General features: G+C 46.0%; 1 protein-coding gene across 2 annotated transcripts; it reads left to right on the top strand.

Moving 5' to 3' along the window:
* Positions 1 to 631: 631 nt before the first annotated feature.
* LRP11 (LDL receptor related protein 11) lies at positions 632 to 21,452 on the top strand. 2 transcript variants are annotated; one of them, XM_087777534.1, is made up of 7 exons: positions 632 to 1,154; positions 6,205 to 6,362; positions 10,283 to 10,424; positions 12,529 to 12,654; positions 13,406 to 13,618; positions 19,650 to 19,751; positions 20,030 to 21,452. In XM_087777534.1, the coding sequence occupies exons 1-7, from the start codon at positions 632 to 634 to the stop codon at positions 20,182 to 20,184; spliced, it is 1,419 nt and encodes a 472-aa protein (XP_087633660.1). In that variant the 3' UTR covers positions 20,185 to 21,452. The 2 variants fall into 2 exon arrangements, with proteins under 2 accessions (XP_087633660.1, XP_087633658.1); XM_087777532.1 differs by having other exon boundaries at positions 6,202 to 6,362.
* The last annotated feature ends 178 nt before the right edge of the window (positions 21,453 to 21,630 follow it).

Raw genomic sequence — 21,630 nt, 5'->3', positions numbered from 1 at the left:
GATCCCATCTGGGATGTTTTGCTGGAACTGCAGATGTCACGACTTGGCTCGTTACGTTTTTGGCTGTTGGGCTTTTTTTCCCTAACGGCCGCGCAGCAACGCTCCACCGGGGACGGGGCCCTCCGCAGCCTCTTGCCTTCTGCTCGGCTTCCTCGCCCCCGCGCCGCCACCAGCGCTTTCAGGGCGCACCCACCCCCGTTACTCGCAGCTGTCACCTCGCCGCCCGGGGGCTCGCGCAGGCGGCGCACGGCGCGCGCAGAGGTTCCCGTGACGCCTTTGCTCGGGAGCAGCGCGCGCGCCCGGCCGGTTCGCAGCGGAGCCGGCGGCGTTGAGGCGCGGGAAGCGCCGGCCGCCGCCGCCGGCCGAGGGGCTCCGCGCCGCCGGGGGGGGGGGGCGTGGCCGGGGGCGTGGCCGGGGCGGGCCCGCCCGGCGGAGCTGTTCGCGGCGCCGGGTGCTGAGCGCCGCCGCGCCGCCTCGGGCCGCCGGGCGGGGCCGGCGCCTCCCCGCGCCGCGCTCGCGGGTGCCGGCGGGGGGAGCCGGTCCCGCCGCTCCCGCCGCCGCCGCCGCTCCCGCTGCCGCTGCCGCTGCCGCTCCCGCCTGCGCGCTGCCGCCGCCGCCGCCGCCTGGGGCCATGGCGGCGCTGGTGCTGGTGCTGCTGGCGGCGCTGGGCGGGCGGGCCGTGCTGCCGGGCGGGCGGTGCGCGGCGCCGCTGGCCGACCTGCGCTCGCAGATCTCGGGCGTGGAGTCGCTGCTGGAGGAGTTCCGCCGGCAGCTGCAGCAGGAGGAGCCGGGACCGCCGGCGGCGGCGACGGGCGGCGGCGGGGAGCGGTGCGGCGGCAGCGGCAGCTTCTCCGCCAGGCCCGACTCCATCATCCGCACCAAGGACTCCATCGCGGCCGGCGCCACCTTCCTGCGGGCCCCCGCCGCCGCGGCGGGCTGGCGGCAGTGCCTGGACGCCTGCTGCGCCGAGCCGCGCTGCACGCTGGCCGTGGTGCAGGGGCCCGCCCGGCCGCGGGGGGCGGCGGCGGCGGCGGCGGAGCTGGGCTGCTACCTCTTCAACTGCACCCACCGCGGCCGCCCCGTCTGCCGCTTCGCCCCGCACCGCGGCTACAGCACCTACAGCCGCCGGCCCGCCGGACTCGCCCCGCCGCCGGGTAAGGGCCGCCGGGGCGCGGGGCCCGGCCCAAGATGGCTTCGCGCGGGGGGGCGGCGCCGGGCCCGGGGAGCGGCGGGCCCGCGGCGGGGGGTGGTGGCGGCAGCCGGCCCGGGGGCGGGCAGGCCCGGCGGCCGGGACCGCTCGCCGCGGCGCCGCCATTTGCTGCCGCCGGCGAGGAGGGGGAGCGGGGGGCTTGGCGGGCGGTGCGAGCGTGGGAGGACCCGGCGCCGCCGCCGCGGCCGGTGCAGAAGCCTGGGGGGAGGCGGCGGCAGCGGGCGGGCGGGCGGGGCCGGGGGCGCCGGTGGGACGAGCGTGGTGGCGGGCCCCGCGCCCCGGGGGCAGCGGCGAGGTCCCCGGCGCACGGATGGGGCTCCCCCGGGAACCGGGGGCGCTGGGCGCCCCGGAAAGCGCGAGCCGCCGGTGCCCGCTGCGCCAGAAGCTGCTGCAGGCGCTTGAGAGGGGTCTACGCAGCAGCCGAGCAAGAGCGTGCCCTGCTCCTTGGGGGTGCTGTGCTGCCGAAAAGTTATCGCCGAAGTGGGTTTCTGATTGCCTTAATTCAGAATTTTTCCTGCCTAAGAACTTCAGAGCTAGGCTGAAGAGGAGAAGGACATCTCACAGGCCGTCCAGAGGCAGCACGGAGACTCCATGCAACCGCCCCTGGGGTCTGGGCCGCACCAAAAGCAGCAGTGTGTTCAGCCCCGACGCGTGTTTAAGAACAGCGTCATCCAGAGCAAGCAGCTGTAGATGAAAACAAGGCTGAATTTCTAAATTTGGAGTCTGTTTCCTAGCATCTGATCCAAAGAAGTTACTCGCACTCCCCCACCTCCTGTAGTTAAACAGTTGCATCTGAATCCATTTTGTCTTCGTTTCATTACCTTCTGTTGACAATACTTTCCTAATTGTTCTCTTCTTCGTCTTCTTCAGCGATATATCTCGACCTAAGTAAACTAGCCCCCGCACGCAAGGTGAAGGAAGCAGCGTGGTGCTGTGGATGGAAACTGTGTCCAGGTGGCTCCTGCTGGTACTGCTCCCGTGGCAGGGGAGGCCTCAGGCTTGAGGTCCCTCCAGTCCTGCCTGCTTTATGGGAACGCCGATGGGAATCCCCTGGAGATAAGAGAGAGCAGGGACTCAATTTTTAGAGGAGTTACGATGCCTAAATATTTTTTTGCAAAGTGCATGGGCAGGTAAGCTAGGGAGCTATAGGGAGGAACCTGTGGCCATAACGATGATCGTAAGATGCCAGAAAACCCCAAGGTATGATTTTGACATTTTCAACGGGGGAAGTATTAGATCCACAGTACTATTTCTGTAGCAGCTTTTGGGTACTTACGTTTTATAACCCTGTATGCACTTGCAAGATAGAAGGCTTAAGACTCGATTTTGCGTCGAAGTCACAGAGTATTAGGCTGCTTTGAAAACCTTTGAAAATATCTTCAAATGGCCTTCATCATTTTGAACTGCCTTAATGCCATTGAAAGCTGGCCCTAACGTAGAGTGCAGTTATGGCACGATATAAATAATACTACTGTTCAAATGATACTCTACCTATTAGCAATCTTGAATTCCTTGCCCTCTTGAATTCTCGAACACCTTGCCTTTTAGGCAGCTTTCGTGACTGTCAGCACTGGGCTTGCAAGGCAATTTCAATTCCTAATCTGCAAATTGCTCTGTGACCTGTTGGCTTCTTTATTTAAAAGTCTGCCTTGTGGGTGATGGTGATGTCGGAAACAGGGGATTATGACATCTTGATGCAATTACACCGGAGCTGAAGCAGAGCCATGAAGGAGGATGAACTTTTATTCAAACATCTGTCAGCCGTGACATAGACCAGGAGAGAGAAAATTAAGATTATTTTGCTCTTTGATGTTATGTTACCACTGCATTCTTGAATTACATTGAAAAATTAATCTGCACAGCAATGTATCACAGGATGATGAAGATGCAGCTCTTTTCCCTTATGTCACCCCGTGATTGAATTTAGGGGCTATAGGAAAGAGCTTTGCATTTCAAGATTTCCTGGCAGGAGGGGATGACGTTTTACCTGTTCTTTTTTTTTTCAAGAGTACTGTGGTGTTCAGTCTAATACCATTTTCTTTTTTATAATCCCAAACCAACATTTATCCGTAAACACGGTGTATTTGTAATTCGAAAATATTTCTGAGCATTAGTATACAGTGATCTCTAGCGTGTTGTGGTTTCATGTATGTTAAAAATCTTCAGTAAACCAAAACCAATTGCTTATTTAATTCTGGGAGTGGTTAATGACAGGTACGTATTCTTCAGATCAAGAGTATCTCTCTGTACTTCCAGAACAGTCAGCAGTGGGATGAATTTCTCGACTGAACATTCCAGTGTAAATCCGAGCCCTTCACTTTGCACCCAGTTTGTGCTGGTTTAGCTGTGGATTTACTTTGCACTTCCAGGCAGTTTGTGCTGGGTTAACAATGAAACCTCATATGCCTATACTGAAAGAAGAGGTAATCCTTTTTGCCTTCGTTAGGTAAATTTTTAAATTCTTGATGTAGAAAGAAAGAGGACTTGAGTGCCTCACCAGAAATGTCTGACTTTCCTTCTGTGATACTCACTAGTGGTGAGCAATGGAGGATTCAACACAAAGGTAAACTGATCTCAAAGAAATTCAGGAATCGGTAGTAAAAAAAACTTCTATAACAAAGCCTTCATTCAGACAACTGGCTGGCAGCTTCATTATTGGCAGGCCAAATCTGTATAAAGGATGGAGGAAGCAGAACAAATGACGCCTGTTGTGTTCTCCCCTAAGAAAAAAGGGTTGCTCATAAAGTTGCAGCCCCTTTTCTAGAAAGCAGCCAGCTCCAGCCTCTCAGGGTGTTGCTCTGGTAGATCAGTTTCATATTCCTTATTTACGCTCAATCTAAATAATCGTTAGAAATGGAAGTTAAAAGATGCTTTAGGAGCTTGATTTTTCTGCTAACCTGTGGCTGATAGTCCTTTACTCCCATGAGCGGTAGTTATAAGTGGCTCCTGGGTATGTCTCTCTGCTTGTTTCTGCTGACTTCTTAGAAGCATGTATTCCCCAGATTTGGAGGTGTTTCACTGTAAGGATAATGCTGTGGAAAGAGTCTGTAGCTCAGTAGGCTGTCTCCTCCCATGCCAGATGTCTCTCTCAGGCCAGTTTTTTCTTCGCTAGGGCAAGAGACAAGCTGATTGCCATTGATTTATCTTTCTGAGGGTGTTCTGGTATCTTACAAGCAAAGGCATGGTGCCTCCGTCCTTTGGGACCAGAAGCCCGAGTGTGGTCCCTCACTCATCTTTAGCAAAGAGCTGGCATGAATTTATGTGACCTGCCCCAGCGTGAAGTGGTCCTGCCATTGCAGCTCAGGCTGCTGGAGTATAAAGTTAGTCTGGGAAGAGAAGATCCGTATTGCTTAGGGCCCAGGGGAAGTGGGGCTCGTCTCTGCCCCTGCAGGGCATTGGCCGAGTCACTGAAGCCAGACAGGTGACTTGAAACCACTTTCCAAGGTAGACGCGGAAGAACGGGCTGTGCTGTTTCAGACCCAGGGCGGTCTCTTTTTGACAGTGACCGGTAAAGTAAATAATTGTGTGAATACTGTATGTAACTCACATATACCAAATAAAAGCTGCCCTGGCACCACAATGATGGTGTTAATTAACAATGAGTATTTTTTTTTTTTTGGCACCTAAATGTTGCTTTTTAAATGTAGTTGGTTTTGAGAGCTGAGCGTATACAAATTAGGCAAAGCTTGGTGTGCCAGCTGGATGAGCAAGAACTGTTTTGTACTTTCTATTATTAGACCCTGATTTCAGGTTTTTTGTATGTTTTCCTAACTTAAGGCATCTGCCTTGAAATTTTCTATGCCTTGCCTGCTTCTGAGAAAAACAAGAAATGAAAAGTTTGCTGTTTAGTCGGCGATAAAAAATTGTCCCACTGCTCCAGCGAGCTCCGGTGCCTTCGAGCGAGTTCTTGAAACTGGAGAGGAGCACGTGCGAGGGAGAACTCCTACACTGGCGGGGAAGCGCCTTTTCTTCCCTTGTGCAGCTCTGCCCACGCTGATTGAAGTTACAGCCTTGTGTTCAGTAGCTGCTTTTCTCAGCCTAACATCGATCTCCTTTACAGGGTATCTTTTGCAGAGGTCAAGAGCAGAAAGCACCCTGGTGCTTCAGGGTGCCGGGAACATCCCATGCCCAGAGAAGAAATTGAACTTGGGCAGGGAACTGCAGAAAGATATAATCTTGGGGCTAAAGTTGTCAAATGCTGACTTGTAGAACCAGGTTTTATCCATTTCTCTTCCCTGCACTGCCTGAAGGTTGCAGAGCAAATGACTTAAGCCACTTCTCACAGGCCACGTCACTTAACGTACCATGGGTTTTGTTAGTCTAACCTGAAAAACTTGTGGTCGGATTGGCAAAAGTACTTAGTACTCACAATTTTAATCAAAAGGAATTGTACTTTGAATACAGCAAAATGCTACAAATCCTAAATACTCTGAAAATCAAGCTTTGAGTGTCTTAAATTAGGCACTTAAAATCGGTGGCCATTTCTGATTATTTTTAATCATTATGTTATTGTGCACTGCTTCACCAGGATGCCAGCTTATGTTAAGTAAGTCTTTTGCGCCTGTAATGATGCATTATAAAAAGAGACTAAAAGAGCATTAAGTTATGCAGATTGCTATAAAACGTGTGCAGTAACTGCTGTCTGAATATGTATGTAATTCATATTGCAATCCATTTTCCTTAGTTCAGATTAAAAAAACCAGATGCTAAGCATCCTGTCGTATTAGTGAAACGTCCATGTACATAGAGAGGTTTTCTCCGCCATGTGCTCCTAATGTAGCATTTACTTCCTGAAGACATCACTGAGAGTCAACTAAAATTTAAGTAGATACTACTTCGCTTAACAAAATGTGCACTAATGAACACGTCCTGTCTTTCAGGAAGTTGCACAGTGGTGAATCAATACCTTCACCGAGGAAAAACATGGTTTATATAAATAATCACTCAGCTTCCCCTGATAAATAACTGACCTTCTCTTTTGTTAATTGAAGAAGAATACGATGAGCCTCCACGGTGCAAGGCGGGACAAGATATTGTGCTGCAGTCACCTGTCGAGTGGGTGCTTTTGGATGGCCGAGAAAGCTCAGATGACCGTGGAATTGTGCAGTACGAGTGGACGCTGCTGCAAGGTGACTCATCGGTTGAAATGAAGGTATGTGTGCAGCCTTGCACATGGCCAGTCATTTGCAGATCGTTGTGTTCATTATAGCACGGTTTTAAATGTAGAGCTAAAAATATTAAATGTATTCAAATGGATATGGCTACGAGGTGCCAAAATTAGGATGACTGTACAACTTGAGCATTTATTTCAGAGAACCATAGAGCAGCCCAGGTTGGAAGGGATCTCAAAAAATCATCTGGTCCAACCTTTTGTGGGTCAGGGAGCCTAGATGAGATTATCGGGTGCCCTGTCCAGTCACATTTTGAAAACCTCCATTCACGGGGACTCTACCATCTCCCTGGGGAGATTGTTCCAGTGATTATTTCTAGTGTTTTATACGGTTCATCTGTATCCAGGGTGGCATGAGACAGCCAGTAGCAAACAAGTAAATGCTAATACTCTACCGTATTTCGGCTCTGCTCTCTTTCGCCATTGTGTGTGCTCACTGCACTTGGTTTTCGGCTTCTGTGATCCAGGTTAGAGACACTCTAGTAAGTCAGTTACTAAAAATGATATTTTCACCAACAGTCTTGTGGCAGTGCTTATGGAGAAACTGCAAAGAAATGTGTGATGTAGACCTTATAACATATCTTGAGATGCTGTTTTATTGCATTTGTACAATTTCTGTGCATCTGTGCAATTTGGTTTCAACTTAAAATTAACCGTCATGAGAGGGATTCTCCATCCTACCGTTCTTTGTGAATGCTCTAGGAGAAGCAGAAAAGGAAAGGAAAAATGTCTCAAACCCATAGAGTCTACTCACAGTCTCTTCACAGACCACAATATTCAGGGCTCAGTAGGGCCTCCACCTAGAGCAGGAGGGACATGTTAAAGGGGAAGGGGTGTTGACCATAGACCTTGCTGTTGCTGAGATGCTGCCAGTGGATAGGAAGAGTTTAAACAGGACAGGGTGAGCAACGGGAATAGTCCAAAACCCAAGAGGCCATGTGTACCCGTGCCACCATGAGCAGTACCTGACAGTTGCTGCTTATGTCTGCTCAGCTAAGTAGCATCAAAGACAAGTTGGACAAACTAGCAATATCAGCAAAGTTACTCAGGAATTGCAAGGATGGAGCAAACCAGAGTTTTGTCTAGCATGAAGAGCTGGCTAAATGCATTGAAACCTAAAATGGTCATCCATGGAAAAACTCAACGGAGCAGTTGGTTATTCCTTAGTCTCCTGGAGGGCAGCGTAGGTAGCATGTAGGTAATTGAAAATCACCATGTCGTGGTTAGGAAACAGGCTGCTGGATGAACCCTAAGAAGACAGTTGGGTTTCTCTGGTGAATAGTTACTGAAATTTATGCGCAAGTAATTTTTTGTAAGCATACTTCTTGCAGAAAACACAGCAGGGTGCTCAAAAGTGTCAGTTAAGCCAGTGCTACCTACTTTTGCAAATTTTCTCTTCTACTGCAAGATCCACATCTGTGGAAAGGTGACTACAGTCAGCCAGTTCTGAATTACTTGAGGCTGTATCACAATTCGAAACTATGTCAAAGACCACCGTGAGTTTGTTTGTCTTCATTTATTATTTTATTGGCTTGAAAATTAGAAAGTCAAAAGGCTTTCATAAGGAGTGCAAACAGCATAATACATAGAAAAGACCTGAATGAAGCTTTAAGAATAGTTGCTAGATATCATCTGGATAAAATGAACATTTTATTATCAAGAGTTGTTAATCTGACCCTTTGCAGCAGCATTTTCTGTAGACAGCAATCAAATACTCTTTAAATTTATCTCTGGTGTAGTAATATATCTAGAGTAACACAAAAAATAAAGTTAATTAAAAAATTTAAAGTGCATGTTTTTACTTTTACTCAGAGGCACTCCATAAAATGGAGACGAGTCTTATATTTATGTAAACCTGCAAAATTAACATTAATCTTGGTGATTTCTTTCTATTTGATAAACGAAAACGATCTTGACACAGGTTTATGTTTAGATAGATACTTTTCCATTGTGTTCAAATGGGCAGGGTTTTCTCTCACAGATGTGTACCCTGATGATTATCCATGATAATTTAATTTTTAGAGTTGAATTAATAATTGTGATTATTCGTACAATCTTCAGTTGCTATCTTTAGTACTTCAGTTGCTATCCTGAAGTTACTGGATTTCATATCGTCTGTTCCTAGAGAGCTATATATGAATCCGTAGCTACGAGGGAGAATGGGGCTGTGTTTGAATAAGATAAAAGGCAGCTGTTGCACTACACTTACGTACCGAAGAATAAATAGAAGGCGCAGGAGGGGGAAGGACTGCTATAAAGAGATCTTATCATATTGTAGAAGGAAGCCAGTGGAAATTTTTTTTCTATTGTGACTGATTATTGCTTCTTAGATAATGTGCTTCTCAGATTGCTGCCCACGTGCTGTAGCTGCGCAACTCTGTGACACCTGCGGGCAATTCTTGGGCTTTTTAAATGCTGGTTATCTGGAAATCTACTGTCTAGTTTGAGCCAAAGTTCGTAAGAAAGCAGGTACAGTTGGGCATTCTTCAGGGCAGGACGGAGGGAGATGAAAAGGAACGCACAGAGGTGGCCAGGAGGAGCGGCGGCGTATTCGGAAGTCAGTGGTGTTTCTCAGGCTCTGCACTGAGAAGAGAGGTGGACTCCATGGCTCATGGGTTTTAAATACTGTATTTGGTCTCCCAGCAGCCACAGTTAACGGCAGCAGGTGGTTTTTAGAGCATATTTATTTCTGTAATAAAATAAAGAATAAAATTCTAAGGTGTCATATACTCCATCAGGAGGTAATCAACAGCAAGATCAGATAACTGAGTGCATTCAGATAAACAAGAAAAGGAAAGAAATTTCAGTTAGGAAATTCACTTACCAGATGAGAAAAATTAGTTTATCAATACACCCTGCTATAAAGCTAGGTCTAGGACTCTATTATTATATTTATTGAAAATTCCTGTTCTCTTTTAGGTGTGAAAACCAACTTTAAATAAGCAAAACCTAAGGTCTTTACTGAATTTTGGTTTTAGTACTAAAGATAGTCACAGAGTCTTTTAAGGTACCTTTCAGTTACTTATAAAGATAGCCCTGTGTGCTTCATTTGTAAAAATACACTACATGTCCAATAAGCCTGCAGAGCGTCTTTGTAGTTACTGAAGTATGTGTTACTGAATTCTCAGACAGCTGGAGTTCTTTGTGACTAGTAGTTGTCACAAGGTTAGGAAAAGTTCAGCATTTGCTACAGGCACCATACTCATTTTATACAAACTTATTTCTAAACGACCATTGTACTAGTAATGCCAGTTTGGCACCTGTTTTACATGATCATAAAATGAGTTATTTTACTATTTTTTAAATTATCTAATCCAATTTAAATTGTTTCTATCTCTCCCTCTCTCACACGTGACTTTTTGAAACCTAATGTTTAGGTCGTTCACTATAGATGAACTTATTTGCGGTTCAGAGCCAGGCATGGACATTCAGCGTGGGGCATGGAAAAATTCAGTCTGGCAGTTTGTAAAAGTTGCCAGTGACTACGTTACATGCCATACTGGACAGAGGTGGGCAGTCTTATTAATAAAGCAATGCTATCAGTCACCTTATCATAAATCGATGTATAGCAAAAGTAACTTCTGTGAATACGTGTATATTGTCTAAAGACTAACTCGACAGAGAGCAAAATATTTTACTGCCTACCCTCTAAAATTACATTTCTAACTACTGAAAAATTGAGTTAAATTTATGATTCTGTTTATTCTCCAGTGCTAAGACCCACAGCTCCAGGTAATTGAGTGTACCATGAAAAACAGTACGTAAACGTCAAGCATGTTTATTTTTACAAATGGATGCAAAAAAAAAAAAGACCAAAACATTACAGGTTGATACACATGTTTGATTGGGCTGGCTTATACCTTTATACCTTTTTTTTCCCCCCGCTGTGTTTCTTTAATCAGGTACCACAGCCCGGAACACTGAAGCTCTCTCACCTCCAGGAAGGCGGGTATATTTTCCAGCTAACTGTGACAGACACGGCAGGTCAGCGGAGCTCTGACAACGTCTCTGTGACCATTCTGCCCATGGTTCATTCTGCAGCAGGTGAGAAAATGACTGTAGCCATTGCCTGTGTACGTGACGCTCGGGGTATGATATTCAGAGCAAGGGTCCTACGGAGGCAGAAATCTTGTTCTCCGTTTCTAGTGCATTATTTTGCCCCTATTCATTACATAAGGACATCTCTTTCAGTTTTGAATTGCTGTTTCAAACTGAGGAAGGAAGCATCACTTGTTTTGTTAGAGCAATAATACCTTCAAGCACTTAAAAGTTCAGCCGTCTATTGCTAATAAGCATGCAGGGTTGGAAAAACGAAATGCTGGCGTATTTATCAGGCACATCGTAACAGTTCATTGTATAGTCAGACGGTGCGTGGAACGTGACAAGGCTCGTGCTATAGGGAAGACCCAGTTAAAAGCGCTTAATAGTAGGTGTGACACACAAACTAATAATAATATTTATTGGCCTGTGTCTGTAGTCTAAAAGATGGGACGGTTTCTTGTTTTCATGCATTTAAGCTTTTCTGTGTAATGGTCATTATCAAAGCCTTATGTTACTGGGGAAACTGAAACTGGAATTGACCCATCGTTTTAGAACTCTGAGCTCGAGAAACATGTAAAAAGCATAAAAGGTAGAAAGTAAGTTAGATTTCAGTGGCTGTCAATTCTGCACTCTTTAATGTAATAACTTCTAATTACATTGTAGTTAGCAAGTTGCTGATAGAGATCTGCTGCTCTGGCACGAAGTAAAGGTTAAACTAGCATCATGACTATGTTCAGCTGAACCAGTAAAAACTTTGCTCTGCACCAGTGCGGTATCTCTACGTGAGAAGGTAGTCCCAGTGGCAATAAACTGGTATTACAAAAAACCTGTTATGAGTCTGTTTAGTAAGGCCTGTATTCCAGTAATGGATGATAGAGTTGTATTCATTAATGTTTAGTTCAGGTAAAGCAGCCAGAGATGTTTGCTGCTTTATTTATTTGCTGCTGTGGGTATCTGTGGTGTCTTTCGGGTGGAGCACGTAGAGGATTTGCGGCCTTTTTTCTTCTTCTAATTCCCCAAGTCCATTTGCAATTCAAGTGCTACTGCTATAGTTAAACGAGTCCACGGTGCCTTAATGCACGCAAGACCGGTGCTATTATTAGTGCTGAAGTTTAGGAGATGCATTTTCTAAGTATGATTTTAGGGGTTTTAAATAAGCACCTGTGTTCCTGCCGTACTTTCCTTAGCATTGCACAGCTTTTTGGACCATAGCAGGATAACCACCGAAGGCTGTGACTTCCTTATGCAAATCGATTTGCTGTTACAACATTAACCAAACACCAAATTTGATAGTGCTTTACAGAGCATGAGCTACACTGCTGTTGAAAAGACAAAAGCACAGATGTAAACACTTGATAATTACAAGGTCAGACTGGGTTTCAGGAAAGCTTTGAGTATGCATAATGAAATGTTCAGGGACACTCTCCATTTCCAGGGGAATCTAAATATTAAAGCAGGCAGCAATCAGTTCTTTCTGGTGAAGGTCACTTGTGAGACCTTGTGCTTAGTCCTGTTCTGGCATGTGCTGTATTGGATTTACATTGCTGATAGAAATAAATGACGAGCATTCTTTTAGTATTTTAATCAGGTTGCAGAAAACATGTCATAAAAGGTCCCATATAGTCCATATGTGTGCATGTAAAATAACATATTGTCAGAAATACAGAATGGGTATGTAGTAGGAATTATGTGCTGGAGAGATGCAGTTACAGCCATAGAGATTTCATTTATTTATTTTCAGGACTGTCCTGGGTCTTTTAAGCCTGGGAAGATCTCCTTTCAGCTTAGGCCAATAGAGTTTAAAGTGCTGTAGGGGTGCTGCACAAGGTGTAGGGTGCAACAGCCTCCAGGTTGAGTATTCCTGTAGTAAAGAGATTGCCAGAATAGTGATGAGGGTGCCCGGAACAGCTATTAGCTATATTAGCTTCTGTGTCAATATAGCGTCATATAGCTGAGCCTGGCCTTCCTTGAACTTTCTGCCTTGTTCGTGGTCCTTCCTGACATAGCGTGGGTTTGCTTTTCCCGTGGTGCTGCAGATTTTAGTCACTGACTCAGTATTTGCTGCTTGGATTTCTCTTTTGGTAATTTGGGAACTGTTCCTCAACAGCCTGTGTCAGGTTCTGCTCTCGCTACCAGTTTACGTGCGATGATGGCTGCTGCATTGACATCACGTTTGCTTGCGATGGCGTGAGACAGTGCCCTGATGGATCGGATGAAACTTTCTGCCAGAACTGTAAGTGCGCTGGGCCAGAGAGTAGATTGTGAAAGTAACGGCAGCCTGAATGACCGAAGGGGAATGATGCCCCTTCTGTGGCCTCTCTCCCCGTGAGCAAGCAGCTTGCGCCCGCCGTAGAGCCCTTCACTGGAAATAGCACACGGGAAGGTTTAATGTCCGCAGACAGCAGACGCTCAGAAATTAACTCCCTTTTCTTCAAAGCATATCAAAGCTGTCAAAGGTCCCCAAGTGACTGATTTTGAGAGTTCTCAACATTTAAAAGATGAGTTCTTTACTTGCGTGATGATTGCATGTGTGATGGTCTTGATCTGAAAGGGTGTCGCAGAGGTATGCTTCAGAGTGCGGTTACGCACCTTGCAAGAATCTGAAACACTGGAAACGTGAGCACGGAGGGGAACCAGTTGATTCACCATCGCTCTGTCCGCTTTCATTAGTCATCCTCAGTATGTGCCCATCCTTAGCTAAGTGAACAAAAATCGTCAGCAGGTGAATTGGCACGATGGCTAACCACTCTTTCATTGATGTTTCAGTCGCTGGATTTCACTTTAGGGTTTATGTGTATACTCCTGCTTAAGAATGGACAGTGGGCAATTGTTAACTTGCTACGTATCTGGAACTCACATTTCATCGTATGTCTGAACCTGATGAGCTTGTTTAGCCTGCCCCAAGGCCCATAGTGCAGGGTTCCACCAGAACACTCCCATTCCCTTCAATTCTATCTAAAAAGTTTTTGTTTCTGTTGACGCAGTCAGCCCGGGCCGGAAGACGGTGACGCACGCGGCTCTTGGCACTACCCAGCAAAGGACTGTAGGTCTGACAGAAAACACAGATGAAAACCTCTCTGCAGAAAACACCCTGAAAGCCACGGCCAGAAATCAGCCGCTTCCTTCCGTGGATGCAGACACGTCTAACCAATCGCTTTCTCAGGGACTAAAGAAACAAATCAGTGGGTTTGTGCCAGGTAAGAATTGAAATGAACCAGTTTCAATAAATCTTTCTCTCTCGAGGAAGAAAATGTCTTGCACCTTAAATGTAATTAAATTGTCTTTTGGTGCCTGGCTAAGAGTAAAAGTTTGCAAATGGACAAAATGCAAAAGAAGCTTGTAATAATTAAGTTACAACTAGGTATTGCTTTATAAAGTCAAGTCTGGTTCTCACCAGGTGCAAAAAGAAAGTTAAAATGCAGAAATGTTAAGAAAAGAATACAGTCTTAAGGAACAAAACGTGCAGCGAGCTAAATACAAATTCTGCCACAGGTTCAGCTGTGTAAGCTGATGTATAAGGCTTTTTAAATCTGTAGGGGGGCACCTTCAGGAAAACATAACAAAGTACTGTTCAACTTGGGTGAGAGAAATTGCATCTCTCCTGGTGTTAACATGACTTTTTTCCCCCCCCCGAAGTAATATCTTGATTATTATGGGCACCTTTTTTCTGAAGTGTGTCTCCAGGGCAGGAGAAATCTTTCACCACTATAGAGAAGGCTCAGTCTTTGGTAACAAGCAAGCCCGGGTCCCCAGTAGTACTCTGTAGTGGCTGCAAGCCTGTTGTGAGTCAGCGTGCAGTGATGTTACAGGTAGAGTCACCAACCGTTGCCTTGGTGAAACTCCAGAAGCTGCAATGAAAATGGTTCTTGCTGGTGAATTAAAATGAAAATGGTTCTTGCTGGTGAATTAAAATGACCTGAAATGGCAATTGAATGAAAGCAAAGCTGTGTGCACAGAGCCTAAAACGAGCGTGAGAGCTCCCGCTTTTATTTCTTCAGAGTTCAGACTGATTCTTGCTGCCCAAGGTGCAGCTGATGATAAACAGCTTTATTTTCTTGTTACAACAGAGCAGTGCCTAGTGCCCTCTGCTCCTGACTCGTGTGAAGGGCACTTCCCTGGTTGGCACTTGATGTTTCTTCAGATGCTTATATTTCATCTGTCGTGACCACAACGGGAGCAAAAGCAACGTTGTGCAAGAATTTGACTGCCTCAGTGAATGTGTAGGAACTGATAGCAAAATCCTCTCTCAAATGTTTCCCCCTTTTCTGGCAGCGTAGATGACTTTGGTGCTCCTTATTGGAATGACTTAAAATTCTGAAGTCTGCCCCAAACCCTTCTCGCTTGTGTAGTCCTGAGTGACACCTAATACGGGGCTACCCAAACTAAACATCAAATTGCCAAAGGGCATTGCAGGACCCAGTGGAAAGTCAGCTGCTAAGTAGGTCTCAAAAGCCATTGGGCTTGTGAATCCAGAAGTAAAACCAGAATTGAGGTCACCAGCTTCGGCAACCTATAATCGGAGGTTATAATTGGAAGTGCATGGAAAAGCATGGCACTTTTGCATAGTCATTTTCTGTGTTTACCTGTTGCACAGTAACTTACTTGCACCATTTTTGCTCTCAAGGTAGCCTTTTGCATAGCAGTAGACAGTAAAAGAAAAAAAATATTATAAAATCAAAGAATGTGACGGCTTCAGTGATTAGTGTAGTACCAGAAGCTGTTGTAATCTTTTTAATTTTAAACAGGCAAGATTTCCAGCTGACCATGTCCGTTTTTAATTCTTGTGGCTTTAATATTGCTCTTTTGACAAGGCTCAGTCAGAATTTAATTTCAGTTAAATGATACTTAAGTATTTCCTTGTAGAACAGAAGGACCCAGTCCTTACTGATCCAGGAGCCCAATACTTTTAACCAGAAAAGCAGCAAACAGCTCAGCAAGTTTTTAAATCACCTGTGGATCAGTTCCAAAGGGGGTGCATGTGGTGGGACATGAAGAGGTGCTAGGTGCCTGGGTCCAAAGGGCAACTGCCAAAATCTGCTCTGAGTTGCTGTCTTCTCATGCAGACACTGAAACTCCACAGGCGTCACATGCTGGACGTTAATGATTCCCCAGGGGCCCAGAGAGGTTCAGGTCCTGCCCCACTGGCAAGCACCACAGTCTGTATGGAGTTGAGGAGACAGGCATCTAGGCTATTCCTAAAAAAAACACCCAGATCCACTAATTAGGTTGCTCTCCATCACTGCCATCTCAAGGAGGTTACAGACCAAATGAGGTGCTACAAAAATGAGAGAGACAGAAACACTGGAGCAGCTCCATGAAGCCCGTCTGGAAAAGTGTTCAGGAGAGCAATACTTGCATACCATCTGCCTCAAAATTTCAGCAATTCCACTGGCAGAAACCCTGTTCTGGGATGGACTGTCTCCTGAGACAGTGCCGGACCCGCTGCTGGTGCCAAGGCAGAACCCGTGCCTCCCAGTCGCACTGGCAAGGTCTTTGTTGGAACAAGAAATGATGTTGCTTGTTAGCCTAGAGTTGACTTTGCAAGCATCCAGGCTCCTGATACACTATTATAAATAAATTTCAAAAATAAGCTTTAATGATTTTAACGTCAACATGGTGAAAAGCTCTGCACTTAAGATACATATTAAGGGCTGTGGCTTTACAGTGGCAGCACAGGTTCCGGCTTTTCACTTGAGAGTGCTCCATTCAGGGCTACGTTTGTCTTATTTCTTAGTTGGCATTCGCAGATCGTCATGGAAATACAAGCCAGGAAGGAAAATGGGATGCTCTTAGATCCAGTGACTGCAAGGCAGAGCAAGAGAAGGTGTTAATATTAAGGGTAATTTACCTAGCAGAGACAGCATGTGGCACATTCCAGGTGGCTGCTAGACATGATGATACAGGAGCTTTCAGCTGTTAAAGAACAGAAGTTTTTCCCAAGAAGTTGCAGGACTGGGGAGTTGCTTTGTTTTCTTCTTTGCGTTTGTTTTTATTACAGTGGTGGTTACAGTACCAATAAAGACAGGTCCCTTCTGCTACTCTGTCTCCCCATAAGCGGCTTTCATCTCTGAGCATCCAATAAAGATGTCCAGTAAAGGGACCTCCTTGTCAAGTTCCACCATATTTATCTTTTCTCTATTTTAAAAGGAGCTGGGCTAAGCTATAATGTTTTGGGCTGTGGGATAGTTCCTTGCAGCCGGAATATGAGCTTTCTGCCTACGAGGGTGATACTAGGGGAAAGTTGTCCCAGAATCCATTTCCCCTAATAGTTTCTCTGTTCCCAGTTTCCCTTAACCTGCTTTCTTTACTCCGGTAGCCCCTCATGTCTGGCTCTGACTTGATATAAGCTTTTTAAGGCTTTACACTTAAGTATGAAAATATGCAAGTCCAAGGTAAGGACTGTTTAAAACTTCTACCTGACCTAGCAGGGGATCTATTCACAGTAAAGAGGGGGGAAAAAAAAAACAAAAAAAACCAAAAAACAAACCCAAAAGTCAGTCATTGTTGGCAATGGGTGAATCTTGTTCCGCACTGCTGCCTTTCCAGTGGGATTCCTCTACAGCAGGTGACTCCAGGGGAACACCAAGCCCGACTGAGAGAGAACCTCCTCAGGCCCTCAGGGCGGGGAGTCTTCTGCAGCAGACTCATGGTTCACTTTTGCCCAAGCTGGAAAGCTGAACGTTTTCTCCCGTAGCTGGGAGCGGATGCAGGAAGAGGCATTTGATGTCAGTAAAGGAGCCCTTTCCCTTTGCAGACATATCTCCATAGTGAAGTAACCCAGACTGCATCTCCACCAAAGGCCAGCGCAGCGTTTCTGCATGGCTGCCTCCAAAGCGCCCCGGCATCCTTTTCCAGGGAAGCTCTCAAGCCCAGCTGCATGTGCTGGCACTGCTGCCCTTGTAAATGAACACAGCAGAACTGTAGCTGCAGCAAAGCACGCTGGAGTGAGCAATGGGCTGGTTTCTAAGCAGCAATAGCCAGCCTAGCAAACATGGTCATGCAGACGGGTTGAATTCACAAGCAGCCTGAAGACTTGCACTCCCCAGCGTAGCCGAGTCAAGTGTATAAATCACCATAACAGCTTTGCATTCCCCTGGCACGGGGTCTCTGCCTCTCCCCAGGCTGCCCGTGCCAGCTCTTGTGCAGTACTGTTCAGGGCTGGGATTACAACGTTTGACTGAGTGCCCAAGCCTTAGTCATGTTTTTGCTGCGGAGGCATTGACAGCAGTAGCCATAACCTAGATCTCTAATTTAGGCTAACTGGAAAGGGCTATAAATTGCAATTTCCTAGGCACGGACTAGAAAATGAAGAGAAGGTGAAAACAAAACGAAACCCACATAACATGCTTTATGTCAGGCCCCTAAACCTGTTTGGGGAAATCTCCCTTAGTTTCTAGTTGATAACAGATAAGAGCACTGAGCAGCACTGACTCTGATAGCCCCTCCAGTCCTGTAAGAACAGCCACAGGTCTTAAAACCCTACAAGCTTTACTGAAAAAAAATTTTCCTGCTAAACTTCTCTCCAGATACATTTGCCAAATGTCTTTACAAGCAGTTGACTTAAATATTCCCTTTACTGAAATGGCAGGGAAACAAATTTATAAAACAGGCATTCAGATCTAGCCTTGTCATACAGGCTGGAGCAACTTTAAGAAAAGCCGATGTCTTCTGGGTATTTCCAAAATAAAGACAAGTACTCGTTTAATTTCATTTAGGGAAGACAGAAGCAGAAAACAGCTGCTGGTTTTGGTCTCAGTTACATTCAGGTTATTTTGCACAGCTCTGATGCCATACAGGTGCCTTAAAGCCAGTACAGGTTACACTTAGGATTTCCTTAGGTCCCCTTTACACGCCAGAACAACTTAAGGAGCCCGGATGAGGAGGAGGGCTGCGGCTTGTCTGTAAGGCATTTCCTGGCAGGGGAAGTTAGGGTTTATGCAGCCCTAGCCGTAATGGCAGGGCAATATAGCCAGAGCCCGGGAGGCTGTGTTGTGCCCTGAGTGGGGACATTAGCGCTAACCTCATGCCAGTATCGATGGAGCAATTTAAGCTTTAATTAACGGTCGCGTGTATTTGCTGCTGCCACTGACAGGGACGCGTTTGGCAGCGCTTCGGAGCTGGTGGTGGTGGGTGGGAGTTACGTGTGGTTCATGCTCCAAGCTCATTGACTTAAACGCTTCCCTAACGCCCACCACTGTATGCAATTCCAATTACAACATTTCACGTTCAGATGTTACAGATCTTGTAGCATAGTATGTTTCCACAGGCATTGTCACAGTCCCAAGGGCTGCCAGCAAATATATCACAGCACAAAGTGCCCTTCAATATTTATCAGTAAAAAACCAAACACAGTCGTTACAGTTAAAAACATAAGCGTATTTCTGATTTTTGCGAGGCTGTGTTGGTGGATTAAGCTGCCACTCTTACACGAAGCATCCCCATAGCTATTGGAGTAGGACTTCAGCGGGAGGGCCCGAGGAGGGAGTCCCAGCCGAGTTCCTCTTTGCTCCTGGGAAGCACAACTGCAGCCGCCTGCCCTCCCAAGACGAATGCTTCTTGGCAGCAAACTATGCCTTGGCTCTTCTTGTGTAGTTACAATGCTCTGCTCCATCTTCTCTACTACACAAAGCTGAAGCGACTACAAGTCATCCTCCTTGAAATGTTTTCCCCACGTATTTTTATGTTTTCCAAGTACATAAGTTCTGCACCTCTATGTGTCAGGTAACAGGCAAAATTTTGTAATTTTTTTTTTTAATTTGTGTAGCCAACCTGTGCTTTTCCTGCTTTACAAGGTCCAAGGGTAGAGATCAACATAACTTGAAATGGCCTCATTTTCACCTATATATAACTGCTTTCGTAATGTTTTAGGTCAGATGGGTCTATACCCCATTATGGAAGTTCGTAAAAGAGAGTTTATATCCACCTGCTTCTTAGTGGAAAAATGGCCCACTTGGGTTTGGTTGATGCGATGCAAAATTGCATTTACATTTTAGCTTTAGTTTCAAATTACTTCAAAAATTCAAGTTATACGATAGGAGTCAGAAGTTCTTAAACTGTTTTCATTAAATTTAAGCGCTTTCACATTATTTAATTCTAGTGTCCTGTGGATAAACCTTCCTGAGTGACTGAGCTGTAATATTCATTTATCTTGCTTTCTAGTGTCCTGTGGATAAACCTTCCTGAGTGACTGAGCTGTAATATTCATTTATCTTGCTTGACTTTGTGCAGATAACAGTTCCTCAGGGAAAAGAACAGATGATAAAAATGGGAATGGCATAATTGTGCCAAAGAGAGACCAGCTTGGAGGTGGTCGTCCAGTCCCAGAAACAGGTAAGACAGACCATGTGGATTCATTTTGAATCATGTTCGTTTTTCAGCCAGGTGCTATAGACCCAGATACTATTTTCAAGAACTGGATAATGTATTTCCATATTCTGAACTGTTACTAACTTGTATGATCATGCAGTTTAGTTTCTCAGCATGAGTTGCTCCAGATATTAGCATCTAAGTGATAGACTAGCTGTATTTTTAAAGAAAAATGTCAGGTTTTCTCTACCGGTTTCTTGCTGTATTAAATAAAGTGTAATTTCTCTTAACCTCGGTTGTAGGTGCTGTGTTACCCTTAGCCTTAGGCTTGGCCATCACTGCTTTACTGCTGCTTATGGTTGCTTGCAGACTGCGTTTAGTGAGACAGAAGCTTAAAAAAGCTCGACCCATTACGTCTGAAGAGTCCGATTACCTCATCAATGGGATGTATCTCTAAAAAGCGGATTTATGTCAGTTGTTTTCTCCCCTTTCTCTTGTGTCCACGAACCTCTGCCTCTATGAAAGGACCAAAACCTTTAGTTAAGTTTCAAGTGTAGAAGAAGCCTACGAGATGAGGAACATGTTCTTCCCCTTCAGTGATAAAATAAAAAAGTGGGCAGATGCCCGTGCTCAGAAAATAAGAAGCGCTCAGGCTCCGGAGAGTAGCTCCAGCTGGCTCTTGTGCAGAAGACACAGCAAGGTGGGGACACCCCAAACTGGATGCGGGGTGCCCTTGCCCTTCCCACAGCCGTCGGGGCCGCAGCAGAGCGTGCCCCGGCGCCCAGGCGCTGGAGCAGCCAGGGCCCAGCCGCCCCGGCCAAGGGTAGGGGGAAGCCTGTGCCACCCTGCTCTTCTCACTGCTGCCACCGCTGCGCTCCGCTCTGGGGACCGGGACGCTCCAGACCAACGCGTTACTTCATTGTCCAGCAGAGACTGATTTGTGTACTTTCCACCTGATGCACTGGGAGTATTTTCATTAAAGAATTTGTCTTGCTTTGTTAATTAAAAGCAATTGCTATCTAAGCACCAGCTTTTGTAATGGAATTCGGGATTTAAGGAACAAAGCATCTTTTTTTCATTCGTAGTTTAAACCTCTGCGCAGCTAACAGAGAGTCATGCTTACTAAATGCTAAAATGAAAAAATACAAGTCCTCAGTGGATGAGTTTGGACTTACCAGTGCTCAACAGCAGTCATGGGCGATCCCAGAGCTGTGTCTCTCCCGGAGCCCAGGGCTTGTTCAGCCTTTTCCACCCCAGCTCGACACCCTCCGCAGCGTGAGAGCGCAGCACGCAGCGGCTTTTACCTGAGACGCCGGAGTGCAGGATTCCTGCTGGTTATCCCATAGCTCCCTGCAAAGCCTGAAAGCTTCGGCGACCTGCCCTCACCCCAGCAAAATTCTCATAGAATTAGAGCAAGTAATTGATATGTGAGTGAACTTCAGATGTGTTAACAGTAAAATGTGTACAGTACATGTTATATATACATATATATATATATACACACCGTGCTGTCTATCTTGTTTGACTGTCCAAGGATGTCACGTTCATCACAGGTCCCAATAAAACCAGAGGCAAGTGAGGCATGCATCTTTTTGTATGTCGTCTTTTGTACTTCAGTAACTTCGAGTCAGCAAGAATATTGCCATGGTATACAAATAGTTCTTCGAGTTGCTCGGTCTTGATTACTTTATGTAAAATAGCTCTAATAAACCTATTTTATTCTTATATTTCTTGCATTGCCTTTATTTTCAGCTACCAGCTAAATTTTGTGCTATATGAGACCATAGCATGAGAGCAGACAGAAGTACGTTTCTCCTCTCTGTGAAACAGCCTTGAAAGAAGCTGGAACATCTGTGGTGGGGGGAGTTGTTGAGATGCTTCGTTGTAGGAAGACTGAGAAGAA

Source organism: Nipponia nippon, unplaced genomic scaffold (assembly GCF_047370975.1).
Source record: "Nipponia nippon isolate SJK-2023a ecotype South Korea unplaced genomic scaffold, ASM4737097v1 scaffold_4, whole genome shotgun sequence".
NCBI lineage: Eukaryota > Metazoa > Chordata > Aves > Pelecaniformes > Threskiornithidae > Nipponia > Nipponia nippon.
This window is presented reverse-complemented; position numbering and strand designations above follow the sequence as displayed.

Bases quoted from the DNA above. Each gene is read 5' to 3' on its own strand.
- LRP11 (XM_087777532.1), top strand. From the start codon at position 632: ATGGCGGCGCTGGTGCTGGTGCTGCTGGCGGCGCTGGGCGGGCGGGCC. The intron at 6,363-10,282 runs GTATGTGTGCAG...TTCTTTAATCAG, and splicing joins ACTCATCGGTTGAAATGAAG to GTACCACAGCCCGGAACACT. The intron at 10,425-12,528 runs GTGAGAAAATGA...GTTCCTCAACAG, and splicing joins CATGGTTCATTCTGCAGCAG to CCTGTGTCAGGTTCTGCTCT.